General features: G+C 45.0%; 1 protein-coding gene across 1 annotated transcript in view; it reads right to left on the bottom strand.

Annotated features, from left to right (window-relative positions):
• Positions 1–727: 727 nt before the first annotated feature.
• LOC311123556 (exocyst complex component 6) overlaps positions 728–13,810 on the bottom strand; it is a gene marked incomplete at its 5' end in the record, with an annotated part of 85,697 nt that continues 72,614 nt past the window's right edge. The window contains one exon of the mRNA XM_084197802.1: positions 728–898. Within this exon, the coding sequence (XP_084053928.1) occupies positions 782–898 (117 nt within the window). The remainder of the gene's footprint in view (positions 899–13,810) is intronic.

Below are 13,810 nucleotides of genomic sequence, written 5' to 3'. Positions count from 1 at the left end.
GAGTAAATGATCCTAACCCATATAGAGTAAATGACCCTAACTCATATGGAGTAAATGACTCTAACCCATACACTAAATGACTAACCCATATGGAGTAAATGACCCTAACCCATATGGAGTGAATGACCCTAACCCATAGATTAAATGACTAACCCATATGGAGTAAATGACTAACCCACATGGAATAAATAACTAACCCATATGGAGTAACTGACTCTAACCCATATAGAGTAAGTGACTCTAACCCATACGGAGTAAGTGACTAACCCACATGGAGTAAATGACTAACCCATATGGAGTAAATTACTCTAACCCATATGAAGTAAATGACTAACTAATATGGAGTAAATGACTAACCCATATGGAGTAAATTACTCTAACCCATATGGAGTAAATGACTAACCCATATGGAGTAACTGACTCTAACCCATATGGAGTAAATGACTTTCAATGGACACCAGACCATGGGAAGAAACAAATAAGCCAAAATGTCTAACATACCCCCTGTAGACTCTGCATGGTAGAGGTTCAAAGACATGTAGAGAAGAGAAGAGAAGTTGTGAATATGAAGATATTTAGTGTACAGATAAAGGACAGGCTAAGAGGTCTAGTGGGTTAGAGAAGACAGAGACTAAGTTAGGTCTAACCAGGACAGTAGAACTACAAACTGACTACACATTGAGTAGAGACAGTAGAACTACAAACTGACTACACATTGAGTAGAGACAGAAGAACTACAAACTGACTACACATTGAGTAGAGACAGTAGAAACGTCAGTACTCACTTTTCCAAAAGTGCTAGCGCAGTGGAGGGGTTGACCCGGAGGTACTTGGAGGTGGGCTGTCCGTAGTCAGCCAGATACGTAGACCAGTCCCATACCATGAACAGGTCCAGCAGCTGAACCAACACACAGAGAGGACATTACAACATTAGTGTGGGTGTGTGTGTGTTTGTCAGGTACGTAGACCAGTCCCATACCATGAACAGGTCCAGGAGATGCAACACACACAGAGAGGACATTATCTTGTGAGTGGAGAAAGCCAGCAGCATACCACCCTGTATCCCACTGCTGGCTGGCCTCTGAAGCTAAGCAGGGTTGGTCCAGGTCGGTCCCTGGATGGGAGACCAGATGCTGATGGAAGTGGTGTTGGAGGGCCAGTAGGAGCCACTCTTTCCTCTGGTCTAATATAACATCTCCCAATGCCCCAGGGCAGTGATTGGGGACGTTGCCCTGTGTAGGGTCTTTGGGATGGGACGTTAAACAGGTGTCCTGACTCTCTGTGGTCACTACAGATCCCATGGCTCTTACCGTAGGAGTGTTAACCCCGTTAAACAGGTGTCCTGACTCTCTGTGGTCACTACAGATCCCATGGCTCTTACTGTAGGAGTGTTAACCCTGTTAAACAGGTGTCCTGACTCTCTGTGGTCACTACAGATCCCATGGCTCTTACCGTAGGAGTGTTAACCCCCGGTGTCCTGGCTAAAGTCCCAATCTGGTCCTCATACCATCATGGCCGCCTAATCCTCCCCAGCTTTCAATTGGCTCACTCCTCTCCACTGAAACTATTCCCCAGCTTGTTGCTGTAAATGAGAACGTGTTCTCAGTCAACTGATCTAGTAAAACAAGGGCTAGATAGAGTGTGTGATGGCAGGGCTGCTGCTGTGTTGAATCGCAGCACTTCAAATGTGAGTAGCGGGAGAGAGCGATCTCCCAGTAACCTTTATCTAACAGAGGAGATTGGAGTTATCCCAGTCCCGTATCGAGTGACTTCCGAACCACCTGTAACCTTTATCTAACAGAGGAGATTGGAGTTATCCCAGTCCCGTATCGAGTGGCTTCCGAACCACCTGTAACCTTTATCTAACAGAGGAGATTGGAGTTATCCCAGTCCCGTATCGAGTGACTTCCGAACCACCTGTAACCTTTATCTAACAGAGGAGATTGGAGTTATCCCAGTCCCGTATCGAGTGACTTCCGAACCACCTGTAACCTTTATCTAACAGAGGAGATTGGAGTTATCCCAGTCCCGTATCGAGTGACTTCCGAACCACCTGTAACCTTTATCTAACAGAGGAGATTGGAGTTATCCCAGTCCCGTATCGAGTGACTTCCGAACCACCTGTAACCTTTATCTAACAGAGGAGATTGGAGTTATCCCAGTCCCGTATCGAGTGGCTTCCGAACCACCTAGCACCTCTCATTCACAGGAAGAGGAACTGGGCGACAGACTGAAAGACCCTCCCAGTGTGTGCTGGTGGCTGGGCAAGGCCTTTCACCAAGGGATCTATAGAGCCAGAGGCTTAGCACTAATACCATTCAAACCTGCTAGGATGGCCTGATTGGAGGGTTCTGTTTAGTGAGGTGCTATTCAGAGATATGGACCGCTCCTGCTCTGCTCCCTGCTCTCATCAGAGTAGAATGGAAGGGTCTCAAACGGCTTCTCTTCGCCGCTCCCGGACCCTATTGGCAGAGTAGAATGGAAGGATCTCAGATAGCTGCATGTCTGTTTTGGTGTTTTTTTCATACGTGAACTGCTTCGGTCTCTAGTGACTGCTGACTAAAACAACCCCCAGTATGTCCTCAGGTCTGTCCCTGCTGTCATAAAGCAGGTGGGAATCCTGTATGGGCCTCTTCTAACCCTAACCTCAGCCCAGGATCACAGAGCAGCTGTGAGCACCTGGTACCTGACTTCACCTGGCCCCTGCTGTATGGAACCCTGGGAAGCATGCAGGAAGCACGCGGACGCCTTAACCCCTATCCCAACCCAGGATCACAGAGCCGCTGAGGCCCCTCGGTTAGCTGTGAGTGATATCAGATGATATGAATGTCTGCCTGGGAGTGTTTTCGCTGCTCTGACTCTCAGCCAGCCACTGGTTATTAGGGCTGATACTAATCCCCTGGAAATGCTTTCCCCCACAGGGCAGAACAGCTGAGGAAAACCCGTCTGTGGCTCCGACTGGGCTGAGGGAGGGACATCAGAGACTGAGGCAGAAACAGACAGCCTGATACTAATCCCCTGGAGAGAGAGAGGGAGAGACAGAGCGAGAGAGACCGAGTGTGTGTGTGTGAGAGAGAGAGAGAGACAGTGTGTGTGTGTGAGAGAGAGAGAGAGAGAGACAGTTTTTTGCAACATGAAATCACTATCAGTTAGCATGTGGAACATTCAGGGTCTAAACTCATCAACCTTTGGTCTGAAGAGTTTAGCACTGGAGTTCAACAAAAATCTGAAAGATGTTGACGTCATCATTCTGCAGGAGACATGGTGTAAGGCTGACGTTGTCACTCACTGTCCCACAGGCTACAGAGAGATCATTGTGCCATCACAGAAACACAGCTCTGTCAATAGAGGCAGAGACTCTGGAGGATTGATCATTTGGTACAAATCCGAACTACAAAATCTAATTGATCCCCTCAAAATTGGCAAATACCACATTTGGTTAAAACTAAAAAAAGAACTTGTACTGACAGGAAAAGATGTGTTCCTTTGCGCAATATATATCCCCCCCTCAGAATCCCCATATTACTCAGAGGAGATCTTCCCCACCCTCGAGGAAGAGACGTGCCATTTCCAGGCCCAGGGAAATGTGCTCATCTGTGGGGACACAAATGCGCGCACAGGAACACTACCTGATCTAACGAGCACACGAGGGGACAGCTTTATTACAGACCATACTGTTTCTAACTATCTTAATCTCCCCCATAGAAACAACAGTGACAGCACCGTCAACAAAAACGGAAGGGATCTTTTGCAGCTCTGTAGAAGCCTGGGTCTGTACTTTGTCAATGGTAGGTTACGGGGGGACTCTTTGGGGAGATTCACCTACTGCTCACCTCTTGGCCACAGTACAGTAGACTATATGATCACAGACATGGACCCTTTCTCTCTCAGCTCATTCACTGTCAAGCCACTAACACCTCTGTCTGATCACAGCCAAATTACGTTGTTCCTCAAAAGAACAGACCTGGAAACAACCACACATTCACAACCCAGTAAGCTGTACAACATCAGAAATTCATACAGATGGGCCCAAAACAGCACAGAAGAATACCAGAAAGCAACCTGGAACCAAAATATCCAAACACTCTTAGATAACTTTCTGGATACCACATTCACTCACAGTAAAGAAGGCATCAATCTAGCAGTACGAAACATCAACTATATATTCAGGCAAACGGCAAAAGAAGCACAATTGAAATTGATAAAAAACAAAACTAAAAAAATCACAGATGACAACTGGTTTGATGCAGATTGTAAAATTATAAGGAAAAAACTTAGAACACTATCCAACCAAAAGCACAGAGACTCAAATAATGGTGAATTACGCCTTCATTACTGTGAGACTTTAAAACTCTATAAACGTACACTCAGAACCAAAAAAGCACAGTACAACAGCAAGCAGCTGACACTAATTGAGGAGTCCATAAACACAAACAACTTTTGGCAAAATTGGAAAAAACTAAAAAAATCTAAACAAGAGGAATTAGCAATACAAAATGGTGACATATGGACAACCCATTTCAAAACACTCTACAACACCGTTCAAATTGACACAAACGCAGAACAACGCCAAATCCATGAGAAGTTGAATGGATTAGAAAAAGCTATAAAGGACAATCAAAACCCATTGGACTCCCCAATTACTGACCAGGAGCTCTATAAGAAACTTCAGGCTCTCAAATTTAAAAAAGCCTGCGGACCTGATGGCATCCTAAATGAAATGCTCAAACTCATTAGTGCAAAATTTCAATTGGCTATATTAAAATTGTTTAATTTGATCCTGAGTGTAGGTTATTTCCCTGACATCTGGAATCAAGGACTCATAACCCCAATCTTTAAGAATGGAGACAAATTTGACCCTAACAATTACAGAGGCATTTGTGTGAACAGTAACCTGGGGAAGGTTTTCTGTAGTATCATCAATGTAAGAGTTCTAAACTTCCTTAATAAGCACAATGTCTTGAGTAAAAGCCAAATTGGATTTATACCAAAACATCGCACAACTGATCATATTTACACCTTACACACCCTGATAGATAAACATGTCCACCAAAATAATACCAAAATATACACTTGCTTTATCGACTTCCAAAAAGCATTTGATTCTATTTGGCATACAGGACTGTTCTACAAAGTTATTGAAAGTGGTGTAGGGGGTAAAACATATGACATAATTAAATCAATGTATACTGGCAATACGTGCAGCATTAAAATTGGTAAGAAAAGGACAGAATTCTTTAACCAGGGGCGGGGCCTTCGTCAGGGTTGCAATCTGAGCCCTGCACTCTTCAATATTTACATTAACGAATTGGCCACTATTCTAGAAAAATCCTCAGCCCCTGGTGTTAGTCTCCACAATTCAGAAGTTAAATGCCTACTCTTCGCAGATGACCTATGCCTGCTGTCACCCACAGCACCTGGCCTACAGCAGAGCCTGGACCTGCTAGAGCAGTACTGCCAGACCTGGGCCCTGGCAGTAAACCCCAAAAAGACTAAAATAATGATTTTCCAGAGAAGATCCAGATCTCAGGGAATTAGACCAAAGTTCTCAATTGGTACAAAATATATAGAGTACTGTACACACTACAATTACTTAGGTTTAAAAATAAGCTCAACTGGACACCTTAATGAGGCAGTGAATGAACTGAGAGAGAAAGCACGCAGGGCATTCTACGCCATTAAAAAGCAAATTCAAATTGAAATACCTATTAAAATTTGGCTAAAACTAATTGAATATGTCATTGAACCAATTGCACTTTATGGCAGCGAGGTGTGGGGTCCACTTGCAAAACAAGATTTCATCAAATGGGACAAACACCCCATTGAAACCCTACATGCAGAGTTCTGTAAGATTCTCCTACGTGTCCAGAGGAAAACTACAAACAATGCATGCAGGGCAGAATTAGGCCAATATCCACTAATAATAAAAACTCAAAAAAGAGCAATTAAGTTTTGGAAACATCTAAAATACAGTGACCCCCTCTCATATCATTACCAAGCCCTGCAATGCCAAGAGCTGAGCAAAGAAAAGAGTCCCCTCATCCAGCTGGTCCTGGGGCTGAGTTCACAAACCTGTTCTACTAACACACTGAAGCCTCAGGACCAGAACATCCAATCAATCAGAATAAACCAAATTACAACACAGTCAAAACAAAACTACATTGCTTATTGGGAAACACAAGCACAAACACAAAGCAAAATGCAGTGCTATCTGGCCCTAAATCGACAGTACACTATGGCTAAATATTTGACCATGGTTACTGATCAAAACCTTAGAAAAACCTTGACAAAGTACAGGCTCAGTGAGCACAGCCTTGCCATTGAGAAGGGTAGACACAGGAAAACCTGGCTCCCTGTAGAGGAAAGGCTGTGCAACCACTGCACAACAGCAGAACCTGAGACGGAGCTGCATTTCCTGACAAAATGTCAAAAATATAAAACAATTAGAGAGTGTCATTTCCCCAAATTTGAAATCCTTATTCAAGGTTTTAAAGACCTCTCTGATGAGGATAGGCTACCCATCCTGTTGGGGGAGGACGCAGAGAGCTGTGGGTTGGCAGCGCACTACATTGCTGCCTGCCATAAGTTGAGGGACAGTGTCTGACAGACCAATAAACCTGCACATGTCCTCAACTGTATGATTATTGTTATTGTTGAATGTATGGTTATATTGACCGTTGGTTATTGTTGTTACTGTTGTCCCGTTGACAATTTTTGATTCTCATTTTTATTTATTTTTTATATTGTAAATATCCAAAGTAAGCTTTGGCAATATGTACATTGTTACGTCATGCCAATAAAGCGAATTGAATTGAATTGAATTGAATTGACAGTGTGTGTGAGAGAGAGAGAGAGAGAGAGAGAGAGAGAGAGAGAGAGAGAGAGAGAGAGAGAGAGAGACAGAGAGAGAGAGAGAGAGAGACCGAGGGTGTGTGTGTGAGAGAGAGAGAGAGAGAGACCGAGGGTGTGTGTGTGAGAGAGAGAGAGAGAGAGAGACAGTGTGTGTGTGTGTGTGTGTGTGTGTGTGTGTGTGTGTGTGTGTGTGTGTGTGAGAGAGAGAGAGAGAGAGAGAGAGAGAGAGACAGTGTGTGTGTGAGAGAGAGAGAGAGAGAGAGAGAGAGAGAGAGAGAGACAGTGTGTGTGTCAGGTCGATAACTAATTCCCTACTAGTCTTCTCGATTTCTAATCTGTGTTATTTTGTATCGTATCATATTGTCATGAATTGCGACAGCCAAGAAGAGACAATAGTTCAGAGAACTGTCTGTCTGTAAGCGGAAGGGATTTCTGAGGCAGAAGCATGTAACAGAGTAGTGCTGTGCCAGAGGGTAAACAGAGGGCGTACTACCGTGCTCCGAGCAAATTACAGCACGGGAGGGTAGGAGTAGGAGTCCAAATCAAAGTATGCGAAACGGAGCCCGGAGGGCACTTCTCGAATGCGTACTCAGTTTGTACATATTTTGAAGCATGCATCGATGCAAGCTTCAACAGCAAAGTATGCAAAGAAATATGACGCAACTATGTAAAAAACGACGCAACATTTCTTGAAATCAATGGCGGACATTATCTGAGCTGAAGCAAGAGAAAATACACTCCGACTTCGGAATGAAATGTAGCCTATTCACAATATTTTATCTTGATACGTTAATAAATACTTGCTGTGTTCATTTTGGCATGTTTACCTGCCTACGTACTGTAGATCACAAGCCCATAAGTCAATAGGGCTAACTGGCTAACTACTACTGTCAATAGGGCTAACTGGCTAGCTACTACTGTCAATAGGGCTAACTGGCTAGCTACTACTGTCAATAGGGCTAACTGGCTAGCTACTACTGTCAATAGGGCTAACTGGCTAGCTGCTACTGTTAATAGGGCTAACTGGCTAGCTACTACTGTTAATAGGGCTAACTGGCTAGCTGCTACTGTTAATAGGGCTAACTGGCTAGCTACTACTGTTAATAGGGCTAACTGGCTAGCTGCTACTGTTAATAGGGCTAACTGGCTAGCTACTACTGTTAATAGGGCTAACTGGCTAGCTGCTACTGTTAATAGGGCTAACTGGCTAGCTACTACTGTTAATAGGGCTAACTGGCTAGCTACTACTGTTAATAGGGCTAACTGGCTAGCTACTACTGTCAATAGGGCTAACTGGCTAGCTGCTACTGTTAATAGGGCTAACTGGCTAGCTACTACTGTTAATAGGGCTAACTGGCTAGCTGCTACTGTTAATAGGGCTAACTGGCTAGCTACTACTGTTAATAGGGCTAACTGGCTAGCTACTACTGTCAATAGGGCTAACTGGCTAGCTACTACTGTTAATAGGGCTAACTGGCTAGCTACTACTGTTAATAGGGCTAACTGGCTAGCTACTACTGTCAATAGGGCTAACTGGCTAGCTGCTACTGTTAATAGGGATAACTGGCTAGCTACTACTGTTAATAGGGATAACTGGCTAGCTACTACTGTTAATAGGGCTAACTGGCTAGCTACTACTGTTAATAGGGCTAACTGGCTAGCTGCTACTGTTAATAGGGCTAACTGGCTAGCTACTACTGTTAATAGGGCTAACTGGCTAGCTACTACTGTTAATAGGGCTAACTGGCTAGCTACTACTGTTAATAGGGCTAACTGGCTAGCTACTACTGTTAATAGGGCTAACTGGCTAGCTGCTACTGTTAATAGGGCTAACTGGCTAGCTACTACTGTTAATAGGGCTAACTGGCTAGCTACTACTGTTAATAGGGCTAACTGGCTAGCTACTACTGTTAGTAGGGCTAACTGGCTAGCTGCTACTGTTAATAGGGCTAACTGGCTAGCTACTACTGTTAATAGGGCTAACTGGCTAGCCAGATAGCCACGAAGAATTGTTAGCTAGCTACCCACGAAAAATGTACATCTATCTTGCATAATATTCGTTTTTTAGGTCATTTTTGCCTGTTTAACTAGCTGGCTAGCTATTCAAACATCTGGCTGATAATTATGAAGTAAAACGATTGCTTTGTTTATATCTTGGAGAAGGTTCAGTGAACGGGGAGGAGCAGCCTGAGGTAATACAGTAGGGGGAGGGGTCAGTGAACGGGGAGGAGCAGCCTGAGGTAATACAGTAGGGGGAGGAGTCAGTGAACGGGGAGGAGCAGCCTGAGGTAATACAGTAGGGGGAGGAGCAGCCTGAGGTAACACAGTAGGGGGAGGGGTCAGTGAACGGGGAGGAGCAGCCTGAGGTAATACAGTAGAGGGGAGGGGTCAGTGAACGGGGAGGAGCAGCCTGAGGTAATACAGTAGGGGGAGGGGTCAGTGAACGGGGAGGAGTAGCCTGAGGTAACAGTAGGGGGAGGGGTCAGTGAACGGGGAGGAGCAGCCTGAGGTAATACAGTAGAGGGAGGGGTCAGTGAACGGGGAGGAGCAGCCTGAGGTAATACAGTAGGGGGAGGGGTCAGTGAACGGGGAGGAGCAGCCTGAGGTAATACAGTAGGGGGAGGGGTCAGTGAACGGGGAGGAGCAGCCTGAGGTAATACAGTAGGGGGAGGGGTCAGTGAACGGGGAGGAGCAGCCTGAGGTAATACAGTAGGGGGAGGGGTCAGTGAACAGGGAGGAGCAGCCTGAGGTAATACAGTAGGGGGAGGGGTCAGTGAACGGGGAGGGGCAGCCTGAGGTAATACAGTAGGGGGAGGGGTCAGTGAACGGGGAGGAGCAGCCTGAGGTAATACAGTAGGGGGAGGGGTCAGTGAACGGGGAGGAGCAGCCTGAGGTAATACAGTAGGGGGAGGGGTCAGTGAACGGGGAGGAGCAGCCTGAGGTAACACAGTAGGGGGAGGGGTCAGTGAACGGGGAGGAGCAGCCTGAGGTAATACAGTAGGGGGAGGGGTCAGTGAACGGGGAGGAGCAGCCTGAGGTAATACAGTAGGGGGAGGGGTCAGTGAACGGGGAGGAGCAGCCTGAGGTAATACAGTAGGGGGAGGGGTCAGTGAACAGGGAGGAGCAGAATGAGGTAATACAGTAGGGGGAGGGGTCAGTGAACGGGGAGGAGCAGCCTGAGGTAATACAGTAGGGGGAGGGGTCAGTGAACGGGGAGGAGCAGCCTGAGGTAATACAGTAGGGGGAGGGGTCAGTGAACAGGGAGGAGCAGAATGAGGTAATACAGTAGGGGGAGGGGTCAGTGAACGGGGAGGAGCAGCCTGAGGTAATACAGTAGGGGGAGGGGTCAGTGAACGGGGAGGAGCAGCCTGAGGTAATACAGTAGGGGGAGGGGTCAGTGAAGGGGGAGGAGCAGCCTGAGGTAACACAGTAGAGGGAGGGGTCAGTGAAGGGGGAGGAGCAGCCTGAGGTAACACAGTAGAGGGAGGGGTCAGTGAACGGGGAGGAGAAGCCTGAGGTAATACAGTAGAGGGAGTGCTTCTCAAGAGTAATGTTTTATGCATCCTCCACACTCTCGTACTCACATTTTACATTTACATTTTAGTCATTTTAGCAGACGCTCTTATCCAGAGCGACTTACAGGAGCAATTAGGGTTAAGTGCCTTGCTCAAGGGCACATCGACAGATTTTTCACCTAGTTGGCTCGGGGATTAGAACCAGCGACCTTTCAAGAACGTACTCAAGAGAACGTAGTCTGAGAACGCACTCGGAGCATGAGGGTGTGTAGCAAGGTAGTATGCATATTGAGAAACACCCGGAGACAAATGTTTCTGATTGTAGGGTTTAATCTTCACACTGTGTCTAAGGATCTTCTCCAGTGGAATGATGCCTGCCTGATGAATGAATGAATGACTGGTAACATGCACTCTGCATTAGGGTTCACTTCCATGTCACCTCATGTCACCAGGCCTTGAGGATTCTCCTTTAGGGACTCCTACCCTTTAGTGGCTCACTTATCTTTTAGATGTTTTTCATATTTAAAACATCAAGTAACCAGGCACCCATTAGTAGTGCCATGCAGTAATTAGCAGAGAGACATTGGGATGGATCTCTTCATCTGAGGTCAACCCTTCCTGGCCTAAACACAGATCTGTTCTGATACAGGAGCTCTCTACACAGGCACACCAGATCTGGCCTGATAAACGAACGCATCAAGCTGCCCTGTGGCCGGGGCCACAGCCTTCCAATTTGATAGGCTCCTATGGTAATAGGCCAATGTGATTGGCTTTTACTAATGGGCCGCTTCAGTGAATCAAAATTAAGCACTTCTGTTAAAACGGTAAACAAACATCAATGTTAACAAAAGTATACATAAATTAAACAAAAAGCTGGGAGATATGGACAAAATATATAACAATATTTTTCAAATTTTTGAAGGTATTTTATGTTTTTGAATAATAAAAGTTATAAATTATGACCCTAGGGTGGCAACACATACATTCTAAGTGATTTCAAATGGATCTTTCTCCATTCTGATTGTTTTATACTGTTCAAGAGGGTGTTCTTTAATGGAAGCCTCTCCAACATAATCCAGGTAGTATCAGGAATTCCCCAGGGCAGCTGTCTAAGCCCCTTACTTTTTCCAATCTTTACTAACGACATGCCACTGGCTTTGAGTAAAGCCAGTGTGTCTATGTATACGGATGACTCAACACTTTACACGTCAGCTACCACAGCAAGTGAAATCCCTGCAACACAGCTGCAGTCAGTTTTAGAATGGGTGGCAAGAAATAAATTAGTCCTAAATATTTCAAAAACAAAAAAGCATTGTATTTGGGACAAATATAATAATAAATAATAATAATATGCCATTTAGCAGACGCTTTTATCCAAAGCGACTTATAGTCATGCGTGCATACATTTTTTTTGTGTGTATGGGTGGTCCCGGGGATCGAACCCACTACCTTGGCGTTACAAGAGCCGTGCTCTACCAGCTGAGCTACAGAGGACCACAAATCATTCACTAAACCCTAAATCTCAACTAAATCTTGTAATTAATAATGTGGAAATTGAGCATGTTGAGGTGACTAAACTGCTTGGAGTAACCCTGGATTGTAAACTGTCATGGTCAAAACATGTTGATACAACAGTAGCTAAGATGGGGAGAAGTCTGTCCATAATAAAGCGCTGCTCTGCCTTCTTAACAACAATATCAATAAGGCAGGTCCTAGTTTTATCGCACCTGGATTACTGTCCAGTCGTGTGATCAGGTGCCACAAAGAGGGACTTAGGAAAATTACATTTGGCTGAGAATAGGGCAGCACGGCTGGCCCTTGGACGTACACAGAGAGCAAACATGAATAATATGCATGTCAATCTCTAATTGCTCAAAGTAGAGAGAGATTGACTTCATCACTACTTGTTTTTGTAAGAAGTATTGACATGCTGAATGCACCGAGCTGTCTGTTTAAACAACTAACACACAGCTCGGACACCCATGCATACCCCACAAGACATGCCACCAGAGGTCTCTTCACAGTCCCAAAGTCCAGAACAGACTATGGGAGGCGCACAGTACTACATAGAGCCATGACTACATGGAACTCTATTCCACATCAGGTAACTGATGCAAGCAGTAGAATCAGATTTAAAAAACAGATAAAAATACACCTTATTGAACAGCGGGGACTATGAAGAGACACACACACAGGTACAGACACACATACACATGATAACACACACACTCTACACTACCGGTCAAAAGATTTTCTTCATTTTTACTATTTTCCACGTTGTAGAATAATAGTGAAGACATCAAAACTATGAAATAACACATATGGAATCATGTAGTAACCAAAAAAAGTGTTAAACAAATCAAAATATACTTTATATTTGAGATTCTTCAAATAGACACCCTTTGATGACAGCTTTGCACATGCTTGGTATTCTCTCAACCAGCTTCACCTGGAATGCTTTTCCAACAGTCTTGAAGGAGTTCCCACATATGCTGAGCACTTGTTGGCTGCTTTTCCTTCACTCTGCGGTCCGACTCATCCCAAACCATCTCAATTTGGTTAAGGTCGGGGGATTGTGGAGGCCAGGTCATCTGATGCAGCACTCCATCACTCTACTTCTTGGTCAAATAGCCCTTACACAGCCTGGAGGTGTGTTGGGTCATTGTCCTGTTGAAAAACAAATGATAGTTCCACTAAGCCCAAACCAGACGGGATGGCGTATCACTGCAGAATGCTGTGGTAGCCATGCTGGTTAAGTGTGCCTTGAATTCTAAATAAATCACAGACAGTGTCACCAGCAAAGCACCCCCACACCATAACACCTCCTCCTCCATGCTTTACGGTGGGAAATACACATGCGGAGATCATCCGTTCACCCACACCGCGTCTCACAAAAACACGGCGGTTGGAACCAAAAATCTCCAATTTGGACTCCAGACCAAAGGACAAATTTCCACCGGTCTAATGTCCATTTCTCGTGTTTCTCTTCTTCTTATTGGTGTCCTTTAGTAGTGGTTTCTTTGCAGCAATTTGACCATGAAGGCCTGATTCACACAGTCCCCTCTGAAACAGTTGATGTTGAGATGTGTCTGTTACTTGAACTCTGTGAAGCATTTATTTGGGCTGCAATTTCTGAGGCTGGTAACTCTAATGAACTTATCCTCTGCAGCAGAGGTAACTCTGGGTCTTCCATTCCTGTGGCGGTCCTCATGAGAGCCAGTTTCATCATAGCGCTTGATGGTTTTTGCGACTGTACTTGAAAAAACGTTCAAAGTTCTTGATATTTTCCATATTGACTGACCTTCATGTCTTAAAGTAATAATGGACTGTCGTTTCTCTTTGCTTATTTCATCATAGCGCAGGTAGCTTAGTGGGTAAGAGCGTTGTGCCAGTAACCGAAAGGTCGCTGGTTCTAATCCCCGAGCCGACTAGGTGAAAAATCT

This window comes from Coregonus lavaretus (genome assembly GCF_964263955.1).
Source record: "Coregonus lavaretus genome assembly, contig: HAP1_SCAFFOLD_1959, whole genome shotgun sequence".
NCBI lineage: Eukaryota > Metazoa > Chordata > Actinopteri > Salmoniformes > Salmonidae > Coregonus > Coregonus lavaretus.
The sequence above is the reverse complement of the archived record's forward strand: the minus strand, read 5'-3'. Positions and strand labels throughout refer to the sequence as shown.